Source organism: Malaya genurostris, chromosome 3 (assembly GCF_030247185.1).
Source record: "Malaya genurostris strain Urasoe2022 chromosome 3, Malgen_1.1, whole genome shotgun sequence".
Classification (NCBI taxonomy): Eukaryota; Metazoa; Arthropoda; class Insecta; order Diptera; family Culicidae; genus Malaya; species Malaya genurostris.
In genome coordinates, this window is record NC_080572.1 from 123,447,023 (window position 1) to 123,463,192 (window position 16,170).

Sequence of the window (16,170 nt, forward strand, 5' to 3'; positions counted from 1 at the left end):
CATTGCATGGCTAGTACTGTGGATCTTACTGACACTAAGAATCCTTCCAGGTCGGAGCTCGAACATACGACAACTGGCTTGTAAGACTTTGCTGCCAATTCTTATCGTATAGAATCATTGCATGGCTATGCTCCCAAATTGGGCTTTTGAATTTCATTCGGATACGACTTCTGGTTTCGGGACTACAGGATGATATATGTAATGAAATTGAAATAATGTCACTTATTTTGCTAGCATACGGCTGAACCGATCTCGTTCATCTAACATTCAAATAAAAGGTCTCAGGTCCCATAATAATTACTTGTGTTTTAATCAGACCCGACCTCCGGTTCAGGAGATACAGGATGATTAGTGTAAAAATTTCAGGGTGTAGCCGGATTTCCATATAAAAACTGCCCCCAAACAGAACAAAAATTGATATACGCTGTTTGAAAGGGTTTATATTGGAGATGATTTTCCCAAAATTTCAACCCTTTAACTGCCATATTGGAGGAGTTAGGGTGGTTCTTCTGATTTTCATTTTGAATTAAATTTTTCAAAAACCTCTTTAGCAAAACAATTGAATAAAAATCAGGAATGTTTTAGAAGTTATGAGAAACCTTTCTGATTTTTTTCAGAATTTTTAAAAATGTATTTCATGTGAAAAAAAATGTTCAAAATTTTCGATTTTTTTATAATTGCACTTACAATTTTGGTACCACTCTAGATTTTACATCAAAAATAAATCAATGAATGAGTTCATTACGCTGTATTTTTTTCAGATTTTTGAAAAATGTGGACGGGTATAACATCAGACTTTAAAAAAATGAATCATTCGGAAAAGCATGCGCCTCCATCAAAATGTCATCATCCGATGGAGCCGCATGGTATGTAGTTCTAAAATTATATATCACATGCCCTTCGAACTAAATACCATGCGTTTCCATGTACAACTTGAGCTCAGGGCTTGAGTATTGACGTAATTAATAATGATAAAAGAATTTTATTCCTTATGTTTTTTACACACGCCCGCACGCCTGGCTCGATTTATCAAGCAATTATGTAGGGAATGCATTAGTGAACATTTGTGCCAGCGGACGGTTGTCATTCTAACATCAAAATTTTGGTCGGGAGGTTATGAGGTTAGCTATTAGCAGTCCTAAGAAATACTATAAACCAGATAGAATTCAAGTCGAAGCGCCTGTAGTAAGTCCCGAAGACTCAAAAAGAACGTATTAATTAGCATCGTCGATTTTCTATACAAACAACATGTTCTTTTAAACTTAATATTTTCAGTTTTTTTGCTATTTCCTGAAGAGGACCCCTTAATTAAACAGTTTCGAAAAATCGTAATGTTTTATTGGTTTAATCGAAATATGTATCAACTGAGAATGAATGAGAAACTAAGCTATGTATAAAAATCGAACTTTATAGGCTTTCGCAAATATAGTTCCTCGCATTTGCTGGCCTTTTTCTGGTCTTTCATGGAGTAGTTTTCTCATGTATCAGCTCAAGCCCGTCTATTCTGTATCTAGAAGTCGTCTCCAAACAGCTCAGACTATGACCACTCTTTGTCACTCTTTGGATCTCCAAGCAACTTTTGAAACCCGTGGTTTATACGCCGTTGAATAATTACTTATGGTGACGTATTACTTTTCTTCTATCCTTATCCGCGGTCATAAATGAATGAATACACGAATTCATGAACCTCCACGATATCGTCGCCAGGCACCATTTTTCGAGTGGGAAGATGTTATATTTTAAAGCCTTTCCCCCTCGTACATTTTGTTTCGAAGGATTAACTGTCAGTCCGATCTCATTTTTTGCCTTTTTTTATAAATATAAAAAATAGGTATAGAATTCGGTCAAACTTTAGAAAAAATTTCTGAGGCCCGGAGGGCCGAATGTCATCTACCAATCGATTCAGCTCGACGAACTGAGCAAATGTCCGTGTGTGTGTGTCTGTATGTGTGTTGTCAACTAAGAGGTCGGGATCTCAGAGATGTCTGGACCGATTTTGATAAAACTAGTCGCAAATGAAAGGTCTCCCCGTCACCCAGAACGCTATTGAATGGTTTTGAGATAGGATGTTTACTTTTTGAGTTATACGAAGCTTTATGTCAAATTTTTCAGTTTTTTGACAGTATCTGTCACAATTGACCTTGAAAACAGAATATATTTTCAGACTTAGATTTCGCACGGTAATATCTATCCAACAAGCTATAGATTGTTGAAATCCGTCCATTGTAACGGAAATATCGAAATTTTTGTGTAAGCGATTTTTCCCCTATTCCAGCAGTAGAAGTTTTGAGCGCTGTCTGACAAAGAAATGCTTGGGAGCAACATAAAACACGATTTTTTATACTGTTACATACATTTGTTTCTAAGTACTCAAAAGCCTGTGTACAGCATGATATTTTGCCTCGGGCCGATTTTAGCACGGTCCGTTTTTGGAAACATAATCGTTCGAATATGACAATTGTAAACCCGATGATGGCGAAGATGGCAGCATTTTCGAGTTGAAAACAATTTAATAATTATATTGGTTAAAACTACTTGTAGCAATTAATGCTACAAGAACATTTTGCGCCTGGTATCTAGGAATACTTTTTTCTGCAGAAGAACTATAATATACCATTCGAATCAGTTCGTCGAGATCAGCAAATGTGTGTCTGAGAAAATATTTTCAATTAATTTCTCGGAGATGGCTCAACCGTTTCCTACAAACTCAGATTCATATGAAAAGTAGTACACTCCCTAACAAGGTTCCTGAATTACGTTTGGATCCGACTTTTGATTGCGGAACCACAGGATGATATGTGAAACGAAATTAAAATAATGCAACCCATTTTTATCGTAGATGGCTGAGCCGATCTAAGATTCAAATGAAATCTAAGATTCAAATGAAAGGTCCCAAGATTCTATAAAACATCTTGTTTTTCAGTCAGATTCAGCTTCCGGTTTATCAGGTTAGCAGATTTGGATAGTCGATAACCAAATAAACTTATTTCATTTTTGGTTGTATTCAGTTTTCGTTTCGGAAGGCACCCAAAAATTAAATTCGCACTACGATTCCTCAAAGATGTCTACATTGATTTTCAAACATTTTGAAACAAATGTAAACTGTACAGCTACTCAGGTGAATTTGTCTGACTTCGGCTACACCGAATTTCGAGTTCCGGTTCCAGTATCGAATCGTTTCTCAAAGCTCAATCGTTTTCTCAAAAAAAAAAAGCCAAATCGAATTTCAGAAACAAAATTTCAAATTAAAATAAATCCAATTTTATCCAATTCTGACTTCCGATACTAGAATTGTAGGATGATGAATTTTTAAAATTCAAAGCGATATAGAGATGACAATCCCGAAAATCTTTAAAGTTGGACTCAAAGCTATTGCAATTTATTCGTCATATGAGTCGGTTTGGGTTATGCTGGTTCCTGAATATCAGCTCTGGAAGTACCTTAAATTACCCTAAACTCTAAAGTGGAACTTACTTCGACATATCATGGAATGTTTAATCGATTGTTACACTTTTAGATTCAAATTCGATCCGATCTACAGTTTCGACATTGCAGAGTTCATGCAAAAACACATGCGGATTGATAAAAAAGGTATCATCTCACTGCTAGGTGGATTAAGCACGTTTTTTAATCTGTCTTTATGAGCTTAAGCCGTTTGACTTTAGTTGTCTACTTGAGCAGTTTTAGGCAACTTGGCTATTCATACCATGTGATACAGAACGTCGACGAACATTTTACTTCAAAACTGATAGTGTTTCAGATTTCGCTTGTTTTGGATTTTCCTTGATTTTGCGCTTGGTATCTAGGAATACTTTTTTCTGCAGAAGAACTATAATTTAATTGTCCTTTAAAATTTTAACTATAAATAGTTATTATTTGATTTGAATACAATAAATGTAAAGTAAATGTAAAATGACTTATCAGTTCATGAATAAAAATTTTAAACCTAATATGCGGTCTGAGGACAGAGGGTCGCGTGTTGAGTTTTAAATCGACCACGTGGCTCGCTCAATTCCCTTTGTGCATCGTATTTATCTTGTACTCTCTCGTATATGAGCAAACTGTACCAGGTTACCAGCATACATTTTATTATTTTGATGAGAAGTTTTATCACATAAATCTATCGTATGGGCTGGACATTACATGCATTCCAATGAACAATGAAAAAATATTCAACTTTCACAAAGATTGAATGCGAAACAGAAAATGTGTTTATATACAATGAAACGTCTGTGTGTTTGGCAGCCTTGTCGAGCCAATTTTTTTTCCCTCTCTTTTTTCAGAATGCTATCAGGAAACCAAAGCGAAAAAAATGGCGGATGCTTTGAAACTAACTTTGTTTCACAGAAAAATACAAGGCTTTATTTTTATCGCGATAACATATATGTTTTTCTATGTACTAATCATCTAAATCAGCATCTAAACTAAATTATCTTGACTTTGTCACGGTAGATTTATGATACAAGCCTTTAAAGCCGAGATATTCGATGAACAAGTAGAGGTATGCATTTCCGAGCGTTCCAATTATCAGCAGTTCTTCAGTCAGAAAAAAATACGACAAGACCGCTAAACTCAATGAATCATTCTGAAAATTTTACAGAATATTCTCAACTAAATTTCAAAGACATTGTCAGGTGGGTTTTTCTATACTCTGCACCGTTTCCAAGAAAATTTTATTTGAAACGGGAAAATAGCAAAAAACCTCCACTTTACGGTACTGTCCTCAGCCCTTAAAAGCTGAATATTTGTCAATTCATTAGTTCTGATTCATGTTTCTCTCACTGGTCCTTCCTTATGAAAATTCTTTCTTAAGCCCTGAACTCAAGTTGTAGATGGAAACGCATGGTATTTAGTTCTAAGGACATGTGATATATGATATTAGAACTAAATACCATGCGTCTCCATCGGGTGATGACAATTTGATGGAGACACATGCTTTTCCGAATAATTTTTTTTTTTAAGCCTGATATTCTATTTGTCTACATTTTTTAAAAATCTGAAAAAATACAGCGTAATTAACTCATAAATGATTTATTTTTGATGTAAAATCTAAAGTGGTACCAAAATTGTAAGTGCAATTAAAAAAGATTCAAAAATTTTGAAATTTTTTTTTCACATGGAAAATTTGAAAAATTTTGAAAAAAATCGCTAGAAAAATATTCCTGCTTTTTTTCAATATTTTTGCTAAAGAGGTTTTTGAAAAATTTAAATAAAATGAAAATCAGATAAACCACCCTAACTCCACCAATATGGCAGTTAAAGAGTTAAAATTTTGGAAAAATCATCTCCAAAACAAACAGCGTATATCAATTTTTGTTCTGTTTGGGGCAGTTTTTGTATGAAAACCCGGCTACACCCTTTATCGGGTTTATCGGGTTCACAGATTTTAAGAATCGACGAACAAATAAACTTATTTCAGTTTTATCGGTATTCGGTTTCCGATCCCGGAAGGTTAAAATTCAAATTTTAAAACTACAGTGTGATGTGAAGTTTTTAAAATTCAAACGGTTATAGAAGATGACGATACCAAAGAATCTACAAAGTGGGGCTCAAAACTATTTCAATTTATTCGTCGTACCAAATCATGGACATATGAACTATTTTTGATTATGTTAGTCTCTGAATACCGTTTCTGGAACCAAGTATTATAACCAAGTATCATACACCATTCAGTTCGTCGAGATCAATGAATTTCTGTGTGTATGTTACAAAAAGTTACACTAAACTTTCAGGAAAATTAATTGGCCAATTTTCATAAACCTAAATTTAAAGGAAAGGTCTTATTGTCCCAAGCCGAATTTCGTTGTTCTTGTAACCGGTTTTCAGTTCCGGAAATCTCGAAAATAGTGATCAATAGCTCCAAAGTAGGACGCTTTACGATTTCTTAGAGATGACTCAGCCGATTTTCACAGGGCTATGTTGAAATTAAAGGTCATGTGGTCAGGGCTGAAAAGTCACCACTTGTGGCTGAACACCCAATTTAAATCTTAATAATTTAATTTTAACAACTCATATTCCAATAAATAGTTATTAAAAAAAAAAAAAAAAAAGGTCATGTGGTCTCATATAAAATTTCTGGTTTCTCAGAAATGGCTCAGTGGATTTTCTTAGACTTATGCCGTTTTCGTTTTTGAACCTACACGCGGGCGACTTTGACTCCGAGTAAAAAGAACACGTGGTACGCGCCCTAAACAACTCATAAAAAAATTAAACAAGCTCGCATGGATGCGTGGTGCGACCCGAGAAAATTTTCAGAGCGAAACTACGCGATTGGATTTCGATCTAGAGCGACCCTATGTTGCTAAAACAAACATATCAAAAGTTGTTTGGGCGACTCTGGGTCAGCTCTCGGGCTGCTCTGATCAATAAACGAAAACGGTATTAAAAGGTCTTCTAGACCGGATCCAAACTTATAGGTGACAATTGATGACACTTCTCGCAAACTTGGATTCTAAAAAAGTTCTTACAATTCAGGCCCAACTTCTGGTTTCGGGGGGTAATTTCTGAAATACCTTCAATTTCAACAATTTCAAGTAAGTTTTACCTTTCTTATACAGAAGGAAATGTAATCAATGTAAACTGAATCGAGATCCAAATTCAACAGTCGGTTTTCACAATGAACCGATTAAGCATTCCATGAGATGTCGAAGTGAGCTCCTCTTTAGAGTTTTTGGTAATTATTTACGGTACTTCCAGAACTGGTATTCGGAGACCAGCACAACCCAAACCGGTAGGTATGGTCATTAATTGATATAACGAATAAATTGGAAATGCTTTGAGCCCAAATTTGAAGAAGTTGGTATCGTCATTTCCTATGACAGTTTAAATTTTAAAATCTCGTTACATTGTAAGAATCGGAAGATGGAATCGAATAAAATTCAGCAATTTTGTATAGGACCATGATTTAATTTTAATTTGAATTTTTGTTTATGATATTTGGTTTTGTCTTCTCTGTGAAAATGATTGAGTTCTCCGAAATTCGGAGACCGGTGTAGCCGAAGTCAGTCAAATTCACCTAAGGGATTGTAAACCATTTCATTTAATACGCAATTATTGAAAATTAGCGGTGCTATCTTTAAGAAATCGTAGTGCTTTTCAACCTTTCGGGATCGAAAACTGAATACCAATAAAACTGAAATAAGTTGGTTTAGTCATCAACTATCAAACTTTGGAAATCCGATAAATCCGATTTATTAATGTGAAATTGATATTTTTACACTACTCGTCCTGTATCTCCTGAACCGGAAGTCGGAGCTGAATAAAAAACAACGACAAGTTTTTATGGAACCTTAAGTCCTTTCATTTGAATCTTAGATGGAGCAAATCGATTTAGCCATTTACGACATTATAAAATAAAATTGAGAGAAATTATTTGTCTAACACTCATTTGATTTGTCTGACACACATTCCAGCAATTATTACTGCAAGCAGTTCAAATTAATATAAATATGAAATTGTTCTGAGTTCGAAAATACTGCCATCTTCCTCATACATATGCCATATTCGAACGATTATGTTGCCAAAAACGAGTCGTGCTAAAATCGCGACGTGGCAAAATGTAATGAAAAAGGATTCTGATGCTTAGAAACAATTGCATGCAACATTATTACAAATCGTGTTTCATTCTACTCCCAAACATAGGATAAAGCGATCTTATAGCACTGAAAACTCGCTTTCTGAAAAGAATCGATATCTACGTTAGAAATGAATGAATTTTGTTTGTCCTTTCGTTTGTTTGTATAAAAAACATCATCTGACATATTTTGTCTTAATGAAAAATAATGACTAAAAACATAAAGCTAATTATTCACAACGCGGAATCGGTTAAGCAGACGTTGGTGAAGCACACATTGAAATCAAACTGATGTAAGAACTCGTTGAACCATTTGCAAACTGTTCAAAAAGCCTCGTGCTGTCCATACACTCTGTTCCTCGGTTCTAGGAACAGAATGTTCCGCTGGCGAAGTGTTCTTTTAGGTGCGTAGATATCGAGTGGCATCAGCAAAGTGGGACTGTCAATGTCTCCCAAAAGTAGTATAACCGAGAAAGTTACTTGAGCGGTTATACGTCGTGACTCCAATGGCTCGACATTCAAGAGGTGGCACCAATCTTTGTATGGCGGTAAGTTGACTCGTCACGGTAGCAAATGCAGAGCGTATCGAACAAATCTTCTTTGAACAGTCTCAATCCTTTCTCTCCTCTTAGAATTAACTAATGACCTAAAAAGTTTTTTGTTTCGACGAAGGTTCATTTCAGTGCGTCGTATGTTAGAAACGATATAGAAACATATTGTAACGACGATATCGACTAGTAGCTATGCTTAGTTGTTGCTTGAAATACTATGATCGAGAACTGCAGGGTTATAGATCGTATTATTCTAAACTCAACAGCACAGGCGCGGGGTGGTCAGCGTCAAGCTCTATGAGTGGGTCAGCTGGCGAGAATAGGGCAGCGACCGATAAAGTGACATCATTTGCGAAGATCAAATCTAAAAGTCGTTCGTTTCGATTCAAAAATGTATTGATTGAGTGAATCCATCCAGGTTGAACCCATCGAGAAGCGGGCAGCAAGCAGTCTTTCTTCAGGAAAGCGTCATCGTAAACTAGACTGATTATAGTCACCGAACAGTAGAGCGGGATTGTGAGAGTTCAGTCGGGAAGATATCGAGCTCAACGAGTCTATATGATCATTGATACTAACCGGGTCGGTTCTACGGACGGGAGGCAGGTAAATTACTCCAATACTTAACGTAAACTCTTCTTAGCGTACAGAGTCATTGTATGGGTAGTAGTTCTACGATTCTATTAACACCAAGAATCCATCCAAGCCGGGGCTCCAACATACGACAACTGGCTTGTAAGATAAGCACCCTATGCATTACATTGCCAACCCGGGACGAATATTGAAGTAGTAATCTAGTCAGCATACAGTTTCTAAACATAATGTAGTAAAAAGTAACCAGTATCAAAATCACGTTAGTTTGAAACTCCAAAAACCTATTTAAGTCCACCTAGTGGTGTAATGATGCCTTTCTCATATTACTCATTACATCATAAATATAATCGTGAAATTCGCAAAAACAACTGTTTATTGAATAGAAATAGGATAATTTGCTCGGATCTAATCTCACAAACTCTATAAAACCTGTTTACCCTGTAGTTCCGGAACCGAAAGTAGTATTCACAACAAATTAAGGAGCTCCGTATGAAACTGTAAGACTTTTCTTTTGAACCTATAAGTTTGTGAAAATCGATTTGGCCATCTCCAGGAAAAGTAAGTGAGATCCTTTTGCAGTTTTTGATCACTATTTCCAATTTTTCCGAAACCGGATTCAAACAAACGGAATAGCCGAAGTTGGTTCGTTTACTACCAACAAATATGACCTACAAATTGGAACAGTTTTGAACGTAGTTAAACCTATACTTACTATCTCATGCTCTATTTCGATTAAACCAATTGCACGAAATCTAACAAACGAAACGAACCTGCGTTTCTGTTACTTCTGCATATGTAAGTCAAGCTAAACAGCATAAAACATGTAATAGGATTATTTTTATTATTAATATTATTAATATTATTATTATTATTATTATTATTATTTTTATTATTATTATTATTGACATCACTACACAACGTGTACGAAATAGAACAAAGCACGCCTTGTTTTGTGTTTTCTTCTTCTTTCGGTGTTGTACATATAGTCACTCTATATGGCGATTTGAAAACTTTGACACTCATCGCTCTGTAACTGCAGAACCGGAAGTCGGATACGGATAAAATTTCACAGTAGGTTTAAAGACAGTATGAATTTTAATTCAAATCAAGATTTGTGAAAATCGGTTCAAGCATCGCAGAAAACTCGAAGTGAATTTAGTTTTAGGAGTTTTTCTTCTCCACTTTCGGTGCTCTCGGAACAGGCAAAGTGGAGACCAGTAGTGCCGAATTAAGTTTTCATGCCCACAAACTAACAAGCTCTGCAAACTAGAAGAATTTATCAGACAGTTTTATGGGATTTGTACCTGTTTTTAACCATCGTTCGTGGAAAAATACTAATAAAATTGGTAATTTTACACTTATCACGCTTCAGTTCTGAAACCGGAAGTCGGATCCTGATAAAATGTTTCACAAATTTTTAGGATATTATAAGACCTTTCATTTGAATCTTAGTTTGCAAAAATCGGTTGAGTTGTTCCAGAGATAATTGAGTGTAAACTTTTCTCAAATTTTCACATATTACCATATAACTCCGGAACCGGAAGTCACATTCAAATGAAATTCAATAGCAAGCTATAGGAACATAATACCTTTTATTTGAATTTTAGTTTGTGAAAATCGGTTCAGCCATCTCTGAAAAAAGTGAGTGCATATTTTTTCCATTTTTTTGGTACATATCATCCTATATCTCCGGAACCGGAAGTTGGATCAGAATGAAATTCTGTAGCAGGCTATGGGACTGTGAGACCTTTCATTTAAATCTTTGTTTGTGAAAATCGGTAAGCCATCGCTGAGAAAAGTGAGTGCATATTTTTGTTACATATACACACATACACACACACACACACACACACACACACACACACACACACACACACACACACACACACACACACACACACGGACACATACACACAGACATTTGCTCAGTTCGTCGAGCTGAGTCGAATGGTATATAACATTCGGCCCTCCGGGCCTCGGTTAAAAAGTCGATTTTCACAGTGATTGCATAGCCTTTCTATATGAGAAAGGCAAAACAGTTGATGTTTCGAAATAATATTCACACGTTTTTCTATTTCATTCTATTAAAAGCATAGAACATATAAATCAGGTGTTCTGTGAACCCTTATTCCTTTCATACGTTCATGAAGAGATTCAAATTTTTCGACATGTTTTAAAATTATAGATTTAATATTGAAAAAATACTGAGACGTTGAATTTAGGCATGAAACTTCAATTCAATTTGAAATGAACATAAGAGAAAACCACCGTGCAATATCTTGTAAAGTTCATTGTTCTGCGTTTCAAAGCAAATTTCTACCAAATCATATAATAGACTATATCATACAATAGACTATATTTTCGAGCCATCAACACAAACAGCGCTAGGGAATGTTGTGCATTAGAAGCATGGTAGCTCAATTATTTTTCTCCTAATATTACCAGCATCAAGGTGGTGTGGTATTTGGCAGCAGTAGTTTTGTTAGCAAAGATTTTTCCTCTGGTTTCTCATGTTCATGTGGCACTCAGTGATTATTTTCTTTTCTTACACTCACAGATGGACAGTTTCTATGCAGGAAGCTGGTGGTGTGTTAGTAAGAAAGTTGCTTAGAAAATGATGTGCTAAAAAATCTATTTCATATGTTTATATTTATTGTTTAGACAGAATGCTTTTTGAATAGCCTCGTTGCCTAGAATTATTATTTTGTTATTATCATAATTGTTCGAAAGCCTGCGGATCTGTCCATTCTTGTTTCTCAAGATAAGAACAAAACATTTGATCATAGAAATGAATGGTACTACTCTCCTCAATTGACTATTCGAAGATTGCACATTCAAATTGTCAAAACCTAATCGCTTAATATCATTTAAATATACTATGACGTATGTTACACTGTGTAATGTACACACTGGAGGATCCAAGATATGGAACAAAACAATGAAAAAATCGAATTTTACCGATGACTTCATTGGTTTATTAATTTGAAAGTACTTTTCGAGTTTTTTCATTGGTTTCTAAAATTCTAACAAAAATTCACGGATTCACCTTATCCCGGCTCCTGTCGTGCCGTATTGCGACATCCAGTTATGTCTGACATTACCCACCCGCCTTTTTTCTATTTAAACTGGTCTCAAAACTACACAAATCGGTAATCATTATCAGTAGGCAACTAAACAAACCGATTCCGGCTAACCTGGTTCCCGGTCTCCGGTTCCGGAAGCACCGGAAATAGTGGTCATATATACCAACATGGAACTAACTTACATTTCTCATTGATTATTTGACCGATTTTCATAATTTCCACGGTCTCATACGGAATTTCTGAATTTCATCCAGATCCGACTTCCGGTTCCTGAGTTATAGGGTAAAGTGTGTTCAATATTGTACACCGTCTTTTAAACCGGCGAAGCAAAAACCTTTTAAAAATTCTTAACTGGATAAAAAACCGTTATTCCCAATCTTATGAAAATGAAAAGTTTCATGTTCCTACCAAAAATTACTGCATATTTTTGGATACAACAAAAATTTCAATCGTCGTTTAGAGTACGATGGCAAAATCGTATAAAATCTTCAAAATTTGAATAAAAACTAGTAGAGTTTGTACGTCATGTTTGTTGGTGGCTGTACGAAGCGACTTCGATTATACCGGTTCTTCAGTTTTCTAAACTGATAAGAGAACTGTTTCATTCTTCATGTTATACTAGTTAATGCACAAATAATCCCTTGATTTCTTTCAAAAATCGAAGAGAAACATTTTGAATAGAATACCACTGTATTATATATAAGAAAGGCATCATTACACCACAGGTTTTTAAACCATTCGATTGATATTTCGATGATTTTTAAGCATTGATGTTAAAAACTGTGCAATATTTTCTAATCAAAAAGAATGTTTCAACATTTTTCCATTTTGAGGATTGAACTCAGGAAGTCATTCGAATAGAACTAAAAAGTAAAGTTCATTACAATTCCGGGAAAGCGCACTTGAGTTGTACAGCTTGTTGGTTCTCATTTCCTGAAGCCATACTCTATGCCAGATAAACTTCCTACATTTCTATCTCCATACCTATTACAAACTAAAAACTTGAAAGTAATCTGAATGTTTTTTTTATCAGTATTTTTTTCCCGTTATCTGCGGTAGAAGCCAGAAGTGGAAGTTTATGTTTTCTCCCGGAAATGGTTGCAAGGTTTCCTATCCATTAGGATGAATAGATGACGGATTAGCATAATAGTTCATATTTCAAGAGCATAGCTGAAGGAGCATTGTGTAAAGAATTATTTTAATCTATGTTGTAATTGTGTGCGTTTCTGTAAACGCTATATTTACTTACCCGCAATCATGTAGAGGACGACTAAAAAAATTATCCCAACATTGCTGAACATAAATGCAGTGAAGTTCCGACAATGATCCTTGAACCGTTCTGCAAACGGCGGCTTCTGTCGCCGCCGGACTGAGCGTTTGCGTTCCATGGTCGCGAAGCCCCCGGCCTAAGTTCTGCTGTGTGAACTAGCTACCGGTTGCCGAGTTTACTAGTGATGCCTATTGGAAAGATCCGTTGCGAATCGGTGAGTGGAAGACTCCGACCGGAAGTTATTTTACACTTTAGCGATTAATTTCCGCCCGCTGCTGATCACTTTTCTTCTTTCTTCCTCTGCTTATTACGAACCACCACTGCGGAGCAGTCAGGCAAATTTTCGGGCTGCACTCGGTGCACCACCCTGACACTATCGGGCACTTGCTTACACAGCAGAAATAACTCATTAAAAACTATTTTATTAGAAGAAAGATAATTTTATTATGCCTGTTGCTGCAACTTCCGCCACTGTTTTCATTCATTTTCACTTCCGTCTCATGTTTTCGCTGCTCGCTTGAAGAAACTTTGCTCTTTCAATTAAATCCTGACGTAGTGGTGAAATACCCTACCACTTTGAGGGAGAGCTTCATTTTTAACCGAGATTATCTACTGAACTTTAAATGGCGATCTTCACTTTGATACTTTAACAATATTGAAACATTTGTGATCATTTTTACACAATATTATGAAATATCAGGTTTAACCGGTGGTGTTTCTAGCTGCAAATGTGACTAAATCATAATGAATTGTTTCCAATGATTATAAAATCGTTTCGAAAATGGTGCCAACTCTTTATTCAGTATACTTAAGAGATTATTCTTATTCAAAGGTACATACACAGTACTACACGAACTGCGTTTGATTTGAGTTTCCTTCCTTTTTATAGTTGAAAGTGAAAGTACTACTTCCCCAATGATGATTTCTTTCAACAGACTTCGCTGCACGGTAGTGCTGCGATTCTACTGGCACTAAGACTCCTTTCATGTCGAAGTTCAAACTAAGACAACTGGCTTGCGAAGCTTGCGACCTATGCAACTGCAATATTTAGTGTAAATATTGTATTTAGGGTAAATCCGGGTGTGATGCCGCATCTTGTTTTAAAATCGTTATTTTTTCAAAACTATTCACTGAATCAGAACTTAAATTATTGTTATTTAAAGTTGAAGGTTTCTACTACATTTTTAAAAATGGTTTTGTGTTGTAAAAAAAAAATTGTTCTTGATATTTACATTTCGTCTATACCGATTGTAGGGGATGGACGCCATACCACCTTAATTTTTAAGCAGAAACGTCAATTCTTACGAACATAATCTACAAAACACCGGGAAAAAAACTATTTTCAAAAACGGCTCTAAAAATTTAGTGGCCTCCGCAACATGATCGAGAGTGATTGCAAAGAGTAGCTATTACATACGTTGTGTTTTGCGTGACGAAATAGATAATCACTCGGGCTAATCAAATTACCTTAGAGGAGACCGGGGCTTAACCGGACATGTTTTGGAAATTGAGAAAAAGAATCCATTACAACTAGCTTTCTATACAAGTTATCTATACTGTTGTGTTGTTTCAACCAGCAGCTATAATTCCCAATTTGAGAGTTGGAAAAATATGCTTCGGTCTCCGTAAAAAAGTGACGATGAAGTGACCAACCCAAAATCCCAAACTTCAGAAACGGACGAAACCAGACACTTTTTACAAATTGAAAAATAAAACATCAATTACACCTAGGTTTTTACTCAATTAATCTATACAGTTGTGTAGCTTCAACTTTCAGCTACAATTCTCAATTTGTGCCTAGAACAAACAAGCATGAATTTTTATACCAAGTTACTAACCCAGAGTCCAAAATCATAAGGTAACTTAATGAGCGCAAAAGAAATGAAACCGTGTTCGAACAGATTGTCTGTTGGTTTCCACTTTTCGTGAGACATAATCCTGCTTACTGGGAATATAGGTATATGGTTATCATTGCTTAACGAGTAATTTTAGAACCGTTAATTAAACAATTGAGAAGTCAACATTACTAATTATGAAGCCATCCAACATTGGATAGTGTTGTAATTATGCGAAGTAGTGATCATGTTTTTAAACGAATAAATTAGTAAATATTCAGAAACATGACGAACTGTAAAACTTGAAATGAAAATGTTTCCTAAGATAGAAGACGATCACTGAAGGATTTAAACCCATTTTTTAAGCAATCCCCAGAGCAAAAATTTCATTTGTCACCTTTTTGTTACTATGCTTGACTGTAGATTTATTTATTTATTTATTTTGGAGCAGGGGAAAGCCAGATGGAGATGAAATTTGGCAATCTCTCTTTCCAGCAGGCATAAAACCTCCTCATCATTGTATCAACAGATTACAATGATCCAACATATACATTTGGGTTTAACACTAACAAATAATACTAAATCTATAACCCTATCTATAACTAGTTGATGACACTAAGCATTGCAGGGCAGTAATAGCGCTCTTGCTTAAAAGGCGAGAGAGAAGAAAAAAGTGAATAAGTAAATGTTATATAAGGGTTGGTGAGGGGATGGGGTGGTAAACGAGAGTGGGTTATCGACGGTGTTAGAATCAGCATGTAGATTTAATTAGTGACCAGAAAGATGGTGGAAGACAATGAAAACGACGGGGTTAGAATCGGCATGAAGATCTGGTTAGTGATCGAAAAACGGATGGTGGATGACAAAGAAAAAGTAGAAGAGATGACCGAGTTAATTTCGATGCTACTAATACAAGTTGACGAGTTATTAGATGCTACTAATAAAAGTTGACTGAAATTGCTTCTGTGTTCTGTGTTGTATTCTCTTGATTATAAGTAGAATCATAATCAAGCAATATTCAATTTTGATAGTCGACAAAATGATGAGAAGTTTACTTTCTTCTTCTTTATAGTTGGCGTCCCTCTCGAGATGACGCCGATTGATGGCAAAGCAAATTTGGTTATATTGCCAGTAAATTTTCGTTCATAGTCCAATGGTTTTCTTTTCGCACTACCAGCGAAAACCTCGCTGTGTTGCAACCTCAAGTCGCCAAAATAGGGATATTTTTTTTCTCGTGAAATAATATATTTTTCACCGCACTAACACG

The 16,170-nt window shown here is 35.6% G+C and overlaps 1 protein-coding gene across 9 annotated transcripts in view; it reads right to left on the bottom strand.

Annotated features, from left to right (window-relative positions):
- LOC131434995 (TWiK family of potassium channels protein 18) overlaps positions 1-16,170 on the bottom strand; it is a 94,172-nt gene that overhangs the window by 51,829 nt on the left and 26,173 nt on the right. For 3 of the 9 annotated variants that reach the window (XM_058602408.1, XM_058602407.1, XM_058602403.1), the window contains exon 2: positions 13,048-13,790. In XM_058602408.1, the coding sequence (XP_058458391.1) occupies positions 13,048-13,186 (139 nt within the window). In that variant the 5' untranslated portion in view covers positions 13,187-13,790. Of the gene's footprint in view, positions 1-13,047; positions 13,791-13,908; positions 14,107-16,170 lie in introns of all 9 variants that reach the window. The other 6 variants (XM_058602412.1, XM_058602410.1, XM_058602405.1 and 3 more) reach the window with 5 other exon arrangements.